Raw genomic sequence first — 14878 nt, 5'->3', positions numbered from 1 at the left:
TCCGTGTCCGTAGCCTGGCCCTGCAGTAACCTTTTCTGACCACACATGTTAAGGGAGGGGCGCTGTTGCACACACACACACACACACACACACACACACACACACACACACACACACACACACACACACACACACCACCGCTCAGTTCACACGAGTGTGATTTTTTTTTTAAATACCCTTAGCAAAAAAGAAAACATTTAACATCCAGAGTCTCTGTCACTGGCTTTGATAAGGCTCTGATATGCTATAACATTGTTCCTAAGGGAGCTGTCATAAATCACCCATGCCTGTTGACTGGGTTACAGCCAGGGCTGAGCCTGTAGACTGTTTACTGTGTCCACAAAATGTATCTACACTGAGGTTCAAATAAGTGAGAAGGAAAAGCTTGTTTTCTTCTTCTTATTACGTTTTAACCAAAAATATCCCAGTGATGATGTGTCACTGTCCAGTGTTATCAAAGCAACAAAGTATTCCAGAGTCTGGCAAAGCGACGCTCAGGCACTGCATTATAATACAGCTAGACGTGTTATTCCACAGACAGGAAACAACCCTGACTCAAAATTGGCAGGATTCTGTGTTCTGACTATGGTACCCCCCTTATTTACAACTTCAAACGCAGTGTTCAGAGTGAAAAGGAGAAGTGTGAATGTACTGGCAGTGACAGGTGGATAATTAGGAGAAAAGGGGTAGGAGGAGGATTGTGAGAGTCAAGCCTGGAGGCCTTTAAGGCACCGCATGCCTGCCGTCAAACAGTGGAGAGATGACAAAGCTGCCTGTCACCATTATGTCTGGCAACGGGGGAGAATGGTTCAATAATTGCTATAATTGCATGGTTATCAACAGTGATTGTGATTGAACTACTTTATAATGGCACTTCTGATTGGATTGGTTACCGATTATAGACAGCATCATTATTATTATTATTAATGGGAAGCTTAGGGGGAGATCATTTCATTTAAATCCTTGCAGGAAAACTGACAAATGACATATATGTCATAATCAGGTCAGAAAACATGGTTTGAGTTCTTGCAGACAGTTTTTATAGGAAGATCAAGTCGAGAGCTGTACTGAAGACGAGAAAGATGCACTGCTGTGTAACAGCAGGCAGTAATTGTTTCAAATTATTGACTAACTTGATTAGTCATAGTATTGAAAATGTTCACCCCTATTATGAAGAGCCAAATTGCTGTTGAGTGTCAGTCAAAGTTTCTCATACTGAAATAAAGTTAAGAATGTAGATGTTTTTAGAATTCATTAACATAGGAAACAATATGTCAAGAACAGATTTTAGACCAACGATAAATTTAGGCCTGTTGCATTAAAAAAAAGGGCTTCTGACAGGAAATGGGGAGAGAGATGGGGAATGACACGTGGCAAGGGTTGTCGGGATTGGGATTCGAAACCGTGACACACTGATATCCATCAGAGCCTATGTGGTATGCGCCTGGACCGCTAGACCAGCAGGCATCCCCTGCATTCTAATTCTTCGAGAACTTGCATAATAGCCTATATTGCCAGTGCCACCCATTAAACTGCTAGAGCATGTCCATCTGTTGCCATTTTTAGCACGTGTTGGTGGCACGTTTTTGTGTCCATACCTCGCCTGCCTGTGACTATGGGACTTTTATACCAGTGTATATTTCATGTGCTGCTTTTCCCCACAGCTCCCCCTATGAAATGAAACCTGACAACAGAGAATGAAGGGATATCTTCATCAAAATAAAACAACAAATTATTTAGGTGTTTAATATTTATACATCTTTTTAACCAATATTTTCCCTTTGAAATCACTAAGTATAGACAGGAAATACGGTATACCCTTTCACACATTTATGTGGCAGTGTCACTATATACAGTATGTGGTACATTTACATTAGATAAGATATGCAAGCACATCCACTTCAGTGTCGTAAGAGCAACATAAAAGAAAATACGGTCCACACACCGGTAAAATCCTCCACTTGTTTGTGTTCAATGTTTCAATCAAGCAATATTCAGGAATTCCTAAAGACAAATGCAATAAACAAGTGGCTCTTTGCGCTCTATACCTCAAGAATACAGGATAGGTGGGAACTAGGGACATCTGGGCAACTTGATGTAAAAGTGCCTTCAACTTCTTGTTAAGCCCCAAAATGACTGGATATTCAGGTTCTGTGGCAATTTGTAGCAAACTAGCAATTGTAGAATTATTAGATCTTTTGTCAAAGGTTTAGCTTGTTGAAATCATGTAGCCTACTTTACCAATCCTGTTATCTACCAGTACCTACAGTAACCTATATAATTAGTCGACTGGAATCCTGGGCTCTTTGCTACATCTGCTAGTTTTGCTCCACACCAGTCAATGCAAATCTGCAAATCTGCCCTCAACCCCCACAGTGCCCGCATACCTGACCAAACAGATACAACACTAGAGGGAGCGCACACAACGATCATACAAACCCATAGTACAAATATGGGAAAATTTTCCTTTTACAACACTGCCACACAAGTGTGGATGGAATTCCTTGTCGATTTCTCTTAAAACATGTAAATCACTGGCCTCCTTCAAAAGAGCCCTGAAAATTCACCTAGCCAGCACTTCTTCCGATGTAAAAAATACTGTAAAAGGCCTTATTCGGGATGTTCCTGTTGGGCAGGATGTTCCAACTGTATCTGTGCCGTGCTGCATCTTAAATGTGACGACTGTACATAATGTTGTTTGTTCATTGTGACTATAACATATTCAATCAATCAAACCATTTTCACCAAATGTTCACCCCAGAATAGGGACGCTAGGGTTCGTGTGGTTAGGGTTCGGGTATGAATTCCACTAGCATTCAGCAAAATCCTAACAGTCATTTTAACTTAGAAGTGACGTGCTGCATGTGCACTTCTTCAAGGCTCCTGTGTCCCCAATGCCATCCTCTCCTTTCAAAAACGTTTATCTATATGACCTGTATGTATTATGCTAACGGGAGGGTGACAGGGTCTCTGGACCATGTGTAGATAACATAAACGGCCTATTCATCATACAAGGATGTATAGGATCACCTCGCTGAAACGGACGCCAACATCCAAGTGGAAGCAGACACATTGGCTGGTTCTTTATTGATGTCTAATTATCTCGCTTTCCAGCTGTACATTTACACTGGGGATAAAGGGACTGTGGTTCTTTCTCGTGGTCAAGGACAGCGCAAGGTCAGATAGAGGAGGGGCTCAATGGCCACCATTTTTGCTGATGCAGGTTTATAGGGTGAAGTGCAGCTCATTATGTGACATGAAGTGATGAAGAATGGGAAGGTACAAAGGCTCACATGGAAGATCCACATGTTCTCCTCTCTGCCTGCGTGTCAACCCAATGAACCCGTTTCTCTGTGCCGATACTGGGAAAATATCGCTATTAGACAGAAACCTAGCTCTCATCTCCATTGTAAAGGTCATTGACCAAGGCTCCAAAAATATAGACAACTGTCTAGGAATGCTTTTTGTAGGGGTTTTGTTGCTTATTTATTTCTCCAAACACCAACCTGTCAGTGCAATAATATTTACAGTGCTGGACTGTCCAAAAATAGCACTTGCTAAATAGCCTAAAACAGCAACATAAGCAACTACACTACAGCTTTAGCGGCTCTCTACCTCTGGCTGTTCTCTAGCCTGCCCAAACCGAACAAAACTGACCTTCTGCATCTACAGCCTCCTTTTTAAAGCAGGTGGGTCATACCAAGAAAACCGACGATAATTTGTATCAATTAACCCAAACCAGGCAAAGAAACTACGGCCCTGGGGATATCTACAATTACCTAAACAATTATTTTCAAGTTTATATAACAATTATTTTCCATTTTATATAGCAGGCGCCAGCTGCGCCACTTCACTCAAAATTACAATTCGAAAAAACACAAGTTAAAGCAGGAACAAACACCCCTCTCCTCTACAAGACTTGGCACCTCCCAATCAACAGGAGGATTGCCAGCACTGTCACACCTTTTCAAACATGTTTAAATTAAACCATTGCAATGTAAGTTATACAAATATGTAACACACAACACTCACAAAGAGTCACTTCCAACTTAAGCAGCTGTGTAGCTACAGTACGTGCATTAGTCTCTAAAGTGCATGGGCTGCCCCATTACATCCATACTTGAACTTTTTGTGTTTTTGAGCTCCAATGTTTGACTGAGTGTGTTTGTCTCTATGTCTATGTTTATACTGTAGTAAGCCTCAACAGCTGCATGGGTGACTACCTTCAAGTAGTGCTGTTTTAAAGTGAAGTGAAGTGATTCTGTTTAGCCTACTAGTGAAAGCTTATAAATGTCATTATTAATTAGGGCACGGGCACACGTGTGTGTGTGTGTGTGTGTGTGTGTGTGTGTGTGTGTGTGTGTGTGTGTTTTCAAAAGATGACTAGTAGCCTATATTTCAAGTACTAGTCTGTGAATTATGAAGGAAATTGTTACTTTTGTTTTGACCCCAGTCTCATACCCTACTTGATCATACAGTGTCACACGATCAAAAGTAGCAGATCCACAAGCTCATTTTGAGCGTGTACATCTGCTACTTTCGCTGTTTTTGAATAAAGAATCCTGAAAAGTAACAGTTTTGTACATAATGAGGTTTCCAGTCGACAGAGTCAGTGTAATTTATTATCTGAATATACATGATGAGAAATGATGGTCAATAGTATAATCATTTCTGTCTGGCCTGTGTCCAAAACCGTCCCTTTTTATTATTAAAAAAAAAAAAAAAAGTGAAAACAGCCAATCTACAAGCTCACAATTCTTCCTCCTCTGCAAATACAGTAGGCTAGATCTATATCAGCCTTGTATTATGCTTCCAAACAGCCTGAATGAATGCTAATTGCTTTATTCTTTCTTTTTCATTCATTTTATACCAGACAACACAAACATTTGATGTGATCCAAGCATGAACATAGTCATGCAACCATCCACTAGAGGGCACCAGATATCCATTATTGCTTTGCACTGCAAATAAATTGTAATATGTCATGGGGCCTAAATACGTACAATAGTGTTAGATCCAGTCAGGTGTATGGCACACCCAGACCCAAAATCCTTACATTAACTTTAACCACACAGAATGTATACAGTGAATATAGGTATATTAACAATGCAGACTCAAATTAATTAAACATCATTTTGGGTGTCAGGGGCCTAGCATTATTCAGTTTCAATACTTTCTGTGGATTTAACACTGATCATAAAGAAGCTTCCACCTGAACCTGCACTTCCTCAAAATGTAGGCTGAAGCCTCGATCAGAGTCGGCGTGTAGTCTTTTTGAGTCATGAAACTACAACGTTATGTCATTCCTCGCGGTGAAGAGCTTTCCACCGCGAGTCCCGACACATCTCTCTGTTTTTACTTTCAGACAGATAGGCTCTTCACCCCGTTCACTGATTGGTCGACCTGGACCAGTCAGTCACGGTGAATAGGACTCCACCGTGACTGACTATGATGGCCTTCACTTATTTTCTGACTTGAGGTGGAAAGCTTTCCACCTAAAATTTGCGGTGGATAGCTCTTCACCGCAGACTCTGATCGAGGCTTCACTCTCCTGGTCATAACCTAATTCTAAACTACCAGGCATAGAGGTTAATTATGCCCATCAATTGTAAACTTACAGTAAACCAATTTATAGATCCAATAATGTCATGCAGATAGATTATATGTATAATATGTATATGTATTTGTTTGTATTTATTTATTTTCTATTAATGGGGAATTCAAGGCCATCTCAACATTAGAATGTTGTTCCCCACACCTATGGTTACATGGCCTTGTATTGTTATACATTGCATTGTTATACTCTTCTTGGATAACTTTCAACATTCGCAGAGATACAGAAAAGACCAATTACATGTATTCTTTTGCATAATGAATAAACTTAATTTAAAGGTCTTATAATGACATCAAATGCAATTATTTTTTATTTTTAGGTTTTTTTATTCATGTATCCTGACCTCAATCACACCAAAAGAAAAACTGAACTTTCAACAGTCTGTGTTTTTTCTGTAGTTTTTTTTTTATTGCTAGGCTCAGACTCAGAGTTCATTTGCCTCTGGATGTACGCATCATCATCTAGGGGAAGGTGTGGTTGTAGGGGAGGGTGAACGCAACAACCAAAGTGCTGAATGGTAAATGGTAAATGGTGCATTGGACCGATGCAAACACAATGTAAAGTAACAGCAAAGGTGATACACCCTCCCCTACAACCACACCCTCCCCTGGATGATGATGCTTACATCCAGAGACAAATGAATGAACTCACCTTTCTGAGCCTAATTATAAAAAAAAAAAAATACAGATTATGGTGTAATCTGTAGTGGTGTAATTGAGGTCAGGAAAAAAAAACGTGAAATCATAAGACATTTAAAAAAGAAAACAGTATAGGCAACTATCCTGAAGTATCAAGTATTTGAAAAGCAAGAGCCGCTGATACAAACGACCTACGGCCTGGTCGCGACTTAGGCCACGACTTGGAGGTCGTAGGTCCCGGTTCTGGAGGTTTTGCGCGATCTCGGTCGTAATTCAGCGACCTGGGAAGTCCGCGATCGAAACTCTACGCTTGCTAAGGGAAGGGACGCGAGTTTAGAAACTCTACGCTTGCTAAGGGAAGGAGCGCCGCGATCGAAACTCTACGCTTGCTAAGGGAAGGGACGCGAGTTTAGAAACTCTACGCTTGCTAAGGGAAGGAGCGCTCGTTTTCAACAGCGTCGGCAGGTTAGCTACTCAGTGTCGGCAGGTTAGGGTTAGGGTTAGGGTTAGGGTTAGGGTTAGGGTTAGGGTTAGAGTTGGGGTTAGGGTTAAGGTTAGGGTTAGAGTTAGAGTTGGGGTTAGGGTTAAGGATAGGTTTTGGTGCACCTCGCGCGGTCCAAGTGACTACAATGGAGCGCTTCCTACCTCCGGTTCAGTCAATCACAAGCTTCAAAAGGTTGAATAGCGCTGCTGCTCTAGAATATTCTGCAAAAAGACCTTTTAAATACGACCGCGGACTTCCCAGGTCGCTGAACAACGGCCCGATCGCGCAACAACGGCCCGGGGACGACCGAGGTGGCGCAACCACGGCCGGGGGTCGCGAAACTAGACCGGCCGCGACCTAACAAGTATGTACCGCGAACTACGACCTCCAGAACCGGGACCTACGACCTCCAGGTCGTGGCCTAGGTCGCGACCAGGCCGTAGGTCGTTCGTATCAGCGGCTGTCTCTCAAAGAAAGGACAAGTCAGATTGTTAAGGGGAACATCTCATGTATTTTCCTGGGCCTATTTGGCCTACACTGTATGATGTAGAACAATCACTGTTGTTATCTTATGATTGTACAAGGGATAACATACTGAGCAATGTTTATTTAAGACTCTGCCTTCTGTGTAAAGTCTATAGAGTAAGAAGTATGAACTAAGTTCATACTTCATCGCACACCTGTGTCAAAAAGCATAATTTTTATAGGTTATCCCACACTGACATTGAGTAAAATATTGCACAAACAACTACAGTAGCAACCACCCTCAAGCTCACTACTAATGAAACTCATTCAGAGATTGTCCTTTCTCAATTGAATAGCCTCACTGAGCAACACAACAGCGTTTCAGCTTAGACAGCCACATCCAAATAGGAGCCACACCATGGTGATATTGAGATGCTGAGATGATTCGATAAGATTATTTAGCTTTTGTGAAAATATCACTTAATCGTATTTTTGGTCTGCTACACCAGGGGTCTTCAACAGGGGGTCCTGGACCTCTAGGGGGTCCCCAGAGTTACTATAGGGGGTTCAAATCTTTGTGTGATGATAGAAACCTTTTTTCTCCTCTTTTATATGAACCGTGACCTCACTCTAGTCCCTTTTAACCTCGCCCACCAGGCTTTCTGGGGGAAAGCCTGGTGATCGTTAACAACGGGCGGTTTGATCCGGTCTAGGCGGAAACCAAAAGCCAAAGAAGCGGCGTCGATTTGTTTTGGTTCCCTCCGTTTGTTACCCCAATCCCTATTAAAATGCTCGAGTAGCCTAGTGTAGTCTTGCCAGTCGCTACGAGTTGGAATAAAAGATGCATATCCCAAATACATTTTTCAAAAACAAAACTATGCCGCATCAAGGAGTTTATTAGGTAGGCCCTAAAAGTATGTCCTTGAGCGCAGGGGAATTCTTTTGGGTTAAAACTGAATCCGGTTTGATAGTTCCGGCAATTTGTAGTCCTTTGAGTACTACAACATTACGTAAAGTGGTTTCCTCTCCCGACCGGATCAAACCTCGAAAAGTGAAGTGATCCCAGACTGAGCCCCTTTCGGAACCTCTCCCTCCGCTGCAATGCAGCAGCTCTGAGATGAGGTCCCTCCCCGTAGTCAACCAGAATCTTCCTGCTGGGTGGAAGATTCGCCGTTAGCGATCACTTCCTACCTTTGGTGAACATTCTATCCAAAAAGTGAAAGTTTTCTGCTGATCTCTCATCGTTTTACTTCTCAAGCATGGAAGAAAGTCGAAGTAACGGGTTGAAATAAAGAGTTTATATCGTTCATTTTGTCAGTCGGTTCTGTGTTTTCCCCCAATTGACTAACTTCCGGGCTCAGTGCTACAGTCTATGGGGAAAAGACGGAACCGGCGGACAAAATGAGCGATATAAACTCTTTATTTCAACCCGTTGCTTCGATTTTCTTCCACGCTTGAGAAGTGAAAAGGTTTAGAGATCAGCAGAAAACCTTCATTTTTTGGATAGAATGTTCACCAAAGGTGGGAAGTGATCGCTAATGGCGAATCTTCCACCCAGCAGGAAGATTCTGGTTGACCACGGGGAGGAACCTCATCTCGGAGCTGCTGCATAGCGGAGGGAGAGGTTCCGAAAGGGGCTATCCTCACTCTGAGAAGCCAAAAATGTGTACAGTAGATCGGCTATTTTTGACAAAGAGGTTTGGTGTAGAGGTGAAAAAGAGCAGACTAATTACAGAGTGAAAGGTCAAGTATTGACGGTTCAAGTGGTTAAATATCTGAAAACACAAATTGACATAAATCCAAAATACTGATGTTTGTGCTGTCAAACAATAAAACTATACGGAATCTACGAAAAGGTTGTGGGGGTCCCTGCTTCATCTCTCTCTCGACTAAGGGGTCGTTGGCCTGAAAACGTTGAAGACCCCTGTGCTACACCACACCTTGCCCTGTCACCCGCTTCTTTCCTTGGATGAAGTGAACGACCTGTGTGACGTTAGCCTTGCCCGATTTGGTGATGAAACAGTAGAGGAGAGGGTCCATGAGGCAGTTGAGGCTCGAGAAGGCCACGCTGACCTTGTACGTGTAAACAAACCACTCCGGGCCTGGGCATTCCCCCAGCAGCACTCGAAGGAGCATCATCGTGTGAACGGGTCCAAAGCAGAACGCTGTTGAGAGCAGAACCATCCCCAGCAGCCTCGACACCCGCTTGCGCTCCTGTTCCTCTGTGGCCCGGTTGGACTCGACCGCTCTGCAGATTCCCCAGCAGCAACACGCCATCAACCCGACGGGGGCAATGAACCCCACAAAGAACCGCACTGAATTAATCGTGGTCAACTTGTCTGACAATGGGAAGATGTTGAAACACACCTCGTCGTGTTCACAGTATGAATCCTCCCAGGTGATGGTGGCGACGTTGAAGAAAACTACCAGGACCCAGAGGGAGATGCTGACCACCGCCGCGGTGCCTACTTTCCTCATGGACGGGTACTTGAAGGGGTGAGCGACCGCCATGTACCGGTCCACGGCGATGCAGCAGAGGAGTGCGTCACTGGTGTAAAAGTTGGTGAAGAGCAAGTAGACCGACAACATGCACACGTGTCCTCCATGGATCCAAACCCCTCGCCACAGAAAGTCCATCCAGAAAGACAGGCCAACGGTGTAGGTCAGGTCACACAGGGCCAGGTTGAACAGGTACACGCCAAGCTCGTTCCTAAGCCTGACGTGCTGCCAGGACACATAGAGGGAGAAGGAGTTGGCTGGGATGGCTATGATGATGATAGCCAGGTTGAAGAAGAAAAAGGGCATTCTGTCCCGAATCTCTTCAAATGGGTAACACTCAGAATCGTTGACGGCCAGGCTGAAGTTGTCCATCACAGATATGGTGTTCAGCTTGTAGAGAAAAAAGGGGTGCATACATACGGATGAATGGACAATGGCTTATCTCAGTAGATCAGTGGTTCTCAACCTGTGGGTCGGGTCCCCAAATTATGTTGGGGGGTCCCCAGATGTTTAACTTAATGTTAACATTGTTTTCTCACTCAACAGTAAACAAACCAACATAAAGTTTAAGCGTATAGAGTATCTGCACATTTCTAAAGTGACACTCTAAGGACTTTTTAATACCTCTAAAATGACAAATTAAATATTGGTCAAATTGTCAAATATTAGAGGCAGAAATTGTGAAAATAGCCGATCTACATCTGTGAGCATGTAGATCTGCTATTTTCCCCAGTTAAAATATGATTATTTTGGGGGTCACGGCCTGAAAAGGTTGAGAACCACTGTAGTAGATGACAACAAAACAAATAAGGGACATCTACAGCAGGTGCCCCCTGTTAACTAGCTACTGTTACATTTGCTGCATGTAACTACAAAAGCTGTTGATAATTTAAACAAGGCATCATATGATTATACTTACCCTTCATCCACAGAAGATTCTTAACACCCTGATACTGTAGATCAAATTCAGACCTTGACTGTACTGTTGAGAGTAAAACCAGACACAGAACAGCTTAGTTCAGTTGGCTTTATTGCTGCTGGCTCAACAAGCTTAAAGAAACAGGAAGAGTCTGCGGACGTCTTCTCGTTGCCCCTGCATTGCCCCCTATATAACTCCAGGGTTGCCCCTGACTACATTGCTGCCATATGTCACTATACTGTAGAAGGTGACAAGGCATGAGCCGTCATACTGTAAACCACACTGCAATTTTAATTAGGCCACTACATACTGTAAGCGAGTGTCCGGTCTTTACTCTTTGGTGTGTCAATACAGACATGGTTGACATTGGCATTACTGTGTGTTTCATGATAAAGGTAGACATACCATGTGCTCGACTAATTGTTTCCAACAGGACAGTGCAATATAATCATTATGACTGAACCTGTTTGCGCTCAGTGCACCAACAGACACACTAAAGACTGTTATAAAACAAAAGTAAAGAGAGGGAGAGAGAGGGGGGTGAGAGAGAGAGAGAGAGAGAGAGAGAGAGAGAGAGAGAGAGAGAAGGAATAAAAGTTTTTAATTCTTGGGTCCAGGCATTTACAGTAGCATGTATTATAGCCTTGTTTATTCACAAAGACAACGAGAGGATATCATTCAGTCAACAATTTGTATTCATTTGATTAACATTACTGTCAATGACAGCAAATTAAATGGTAATGCGACTGGGATGTCGATGTCATTATTTTGCAGTGAACCTTTGGTTGTGTCTGTGTCAGCAGTGTTTTCTCAGCCGTCAAGTTGACCAAAACACTGCCAGTCAAGTTTCGTTCAGGTTTTCCTTCTGCAGTGACGTCGCTCGTGGTGGCATTTCAGCGTACAATTTCACATTAAATGTATACCCTAGCTGCTAGGGTATACATTTAATGTGAAATTAAATGTATACCCTAGGGCAGGGATAGGCAATAGGCGGCCCGCGGGCCAAAACTGGCCCCTTGGAAATTATTTCTGGCCCCCCAGATTATTTTGAGAATTATGTTTTTATTTTATTTTGATTATTATTATTATTATTTTATTTTTATACAATACTGGACTGACTGAGTCCAGGTAGGATAAACAGCACACATTTTCTGTCCATATTCCTCTATAAACGCCCCTTTCCACTCTTCTTTATGCTTTTGGTTCATGTGTCATTTCTCTTGCCTATTTGAAGCAGATAAGGCTGATGTTTAGCGTTCTAGCAGTCTTTCTTCTTTCTGCCGAGCAGCTGCGATCACTTCACTATAACGACCAATTTGTCGACGTGCAGAGGTGTTGCGCAACTTGCGCACAGTATATTGAATCTACAAACTCACAACGTGCTGCACAGAATTGTGAGATGTGCAATGTGATTCATTATGAATCATGATTCATGATTATATTTATGTGATGTTGTAGCCTACGACTGGCAGCAGAGAAGAAGGAAATAATAATTATTAACATAAAAGTATGTAGGCTAATCATTACAATTATTAAAGGCTTCACTACATCAGTCCATCAATATTTGCAAATAGAAAGGGGGGGACCGCTTGTTTTTCCACATCTAACATATAATTTTCCAAATGTCTGTCTGAGTGAGTGAGTGAGTGAGTGAGTGTCTGTCTGTCTGTCTGTCTGTCTGTCTGTCTGTCTGTCTGTCTGAAACAGCGTTTCTCCTCGGTGGCTGGAGCAATTGATCTGAAATTGCATCACCATTAGCATATGAACACACCTGACATAACTGTGAAGCCCGTTTGTCACTTTCACAAATCGTATGCTGTATATTAGCATTTTTATGGTGTATCTACTATCTATTCTGCATCTAGCATGAGGCACATCTATTCTGCATCTAGCATGAGGCAACATGTTTAACCAGCTCTGTGTGTGTGTGTGTGTGTGTGTGTGTGTGTGTGTGTGTGTGTGTGTGTGTGTGTGTGTGTGTGTGTGTGTGCGTGCGTGCAGGCAGGCAGGCGGGTGTGTATGCAGGCGGGTGGGGGGGGGGTGTATCTCTGTAGCCATTAAACGAAACGGGTATTTCTTACATTGATGCTCCTACATATTATCATGCAAGCACCAGTTAAAGTTACTTTCCATCCCTCATATACTGTATGCACAGTGCACATCCCATAACCCACACACTGCACATCATTTTGGAGCTCATATCTTTGAACGGGTAAGGGCTAGTATATATTATTTTCTTTTTATCACAGATGCCTATGTCTTGTAAGGCACGTCTGTCTTGGAGTTCCAGTAACACTGTTTAACTATGAATTTCTTAAATTAGCCTTTCATTATATGTTCTGGCCCCCCATCTCAAGTTTAGAAAAAAATTGGCCCGAGGCCAAATCTAATTGCCGACCCCTGCCCTAGGGCCTAGCATCTCTATTCTTGGCATGTCATCATAATAGGCAAACATTCAGCAAAGATAGACAATTTACGAGCTCACAACTTTGTGTAGATTGTGCAGTTATTTTCACTATTTGACCTACAACGAAGTATATAGAGTTAACTTGTAGGCCTACTGTTTAGTCAGCTGCCATGTTATCCCCAGGGAAGATACAGTAGCTGAACTGAACAGCCTAAGCTTATGACCCTCTCTGGCCTTGTAGAATTTCTGCATATTATAAATCTTATCATAAAATACTGTAAAATGAAGGTATTTTATATACGACAAAGAAATATATATAAAAACATTCAACTGAATATTTAGCGCTGTTATTGAGTATTAGAAATGCAATTTACATTACGAGTTATAATCTAATTATTTACATTGCATCATACATTTGGGAAAGGCAAAAATACAGCACACAATCTAGCACCAACAATTTCTGTCAAAAGTACATGCCGTTAATCTAAAGGCTGAAAAACAGCCAAAAGAGCACACACATCCAAGGCCATATAGGCTGGGTGCTGGACTGATCAAAAGTATATAGGTAAGAAATAAAAGAGTACACACACCAATTCGTTGCTCCCAAGCTTGATATTTACTGGTGGTAACGTTTCAAGCCGGCTCTTCATCAGACCTGAAGGGTTTTATTTATTCATTGATTTGAGTAATGCAGCTCTTAATTAAGAGTTGTAACACTTTGAGTGAAAAATGCCCTGCCTTTCACCAGTCTGTTCATCTCGGTTTGAGCGCTCTTGCTCATCAGACAGTATATGATAGGATCCAGCATGCTGTTGAGCGTGGTGGTAGCCACCACCACCATGTACGGATGTCGGAGCCTCTTGGCCCAGGTGCAGTCGCCTGATGACTCCAGCACAGCCCGGAGGAACATGACGGTCTGGTATGGCACAAAGGACACCAGATAGGTCACAAGGAGCAATATCAACATTAGCCCGACTACCCTTCTCTCCTCAGCCAGGATAGAGGTGCTTTTTTGGAGCGCCTGCATAATCTGCTGGAAGCAGAAGCTCATGATGAATACGGGGACCAAGAAACCCAAGCTGACCCGTGTAAGGGCCAGGTCAGCATCAGCCAGAGTCATGGGCATTCTCTCCTCACACAAGCGTCTGGAGGAGAACGCTTGCAGTGCCCCTGTGTGGTTAAGTAAGAGAATGTGGATTACTATCTCCACAGTCCACACCAGCACACTCACAGCTACCGACGTCCTCACCTCTCGTGCCCTCTGAAAGTAGAGAGGGTAGACCAGTCCCAGATAGCGATCAACGGAGATGCAGCAAAGCAGGCCGGAGCCAACGTAAAAGCTGTTGTACATGATCACAGCCACCAGGCTGCAGAGAACATCCCCCACGGGCCTACGCAGCGCCATCTCAATCCACACGGGCAAGGTGATGGTGTAGAGCAGGTCGGAGACGGAGAGGTTGACGAGATATACCGCCATGTTGTTCCCTTTTCTCATCAGCACCCAGGCCACGTATAGTGACAGACAGTTAGCAGGCAAGCCCACCATGAAGAAGAGAGAGTAGGCCGCTGGATACATGAACTCATCCACCACGTCTTCCACTGAACAGGGGTCTGACACATTCGCGTTGCTTTGGTTGAAGGACGCATTTCTGTCCATCTTCACTTAACGACAAGTGCACTCAGACAGAGCACCAGGGAGGCTTTGAGTTGAAAGGAAATGATTGTTTGCACCTGTTTGCACCTGTACTCTGTGGTACGGTCAGGTGACAAATAGGGATGTTGATGTTGATGTTGTTGAGGAGACGCTACAATGCAAATACTTCCCATTCAAATGGGCTTTGTGGAACTGTAT

General features: G+C 43.1%; 2 protein-coding genes across 2 annotated transcripts; both read right to left on the bottom strand.

Moving 5' to 3' along the window:
• Positions 1-9130: 9130 nt before the first annotated feature.
• Positions 9131-10072, bottom strand: gpr65 (G protein-coupled receptor 65; the record flags this gene model as incomplete). Its single annotated transcript, XM_080750966.1, has 1 exon — positions 9131-10072. One exon carries the CDS (start codon positions 10070-10072, stop codon positions 9131-9133), a length of 942 nt encoding a protein of 313 aa, XP_080607092.1.
• Positions 10073-13723: 3651 nt separating this feature from the next.
• On the bottom strand, positions 13724-14602 carry LOC308306065 (G-protein coupled receptor 4-like; the record flags this gene model as incomplete). Its single annotated transcript, XM_080750965.1, has 1 exon — positions 13724-14602. One exon carries the CDS (start codon positions 14600-14602, stop codon positions 13724-13726), a length of 879 nt encoding a protein of 292 aa, XP_080607091.1.
• Between the last annotated feature and the right edge of the window lie 276 nt (positions 14603-14878).

The sequence above is a fragment of the Nannobrachium achirus genome, assembly GCF_963921795.1.
Source record: "Nannobrachium achirus genome assembly, chromosome: 20".
NCBI classification, from domain to species: Eukaryota; Metazoa; Chordata; class Actinopteri; order Myctophiformes; family Myctophidae; genus Nannobrachium; species Nannobrachium achirus.
Note: the sequence above shows the minus strand (reverse complement) of the source record. Positions and strands in the feature narration are given on the sequence as shown.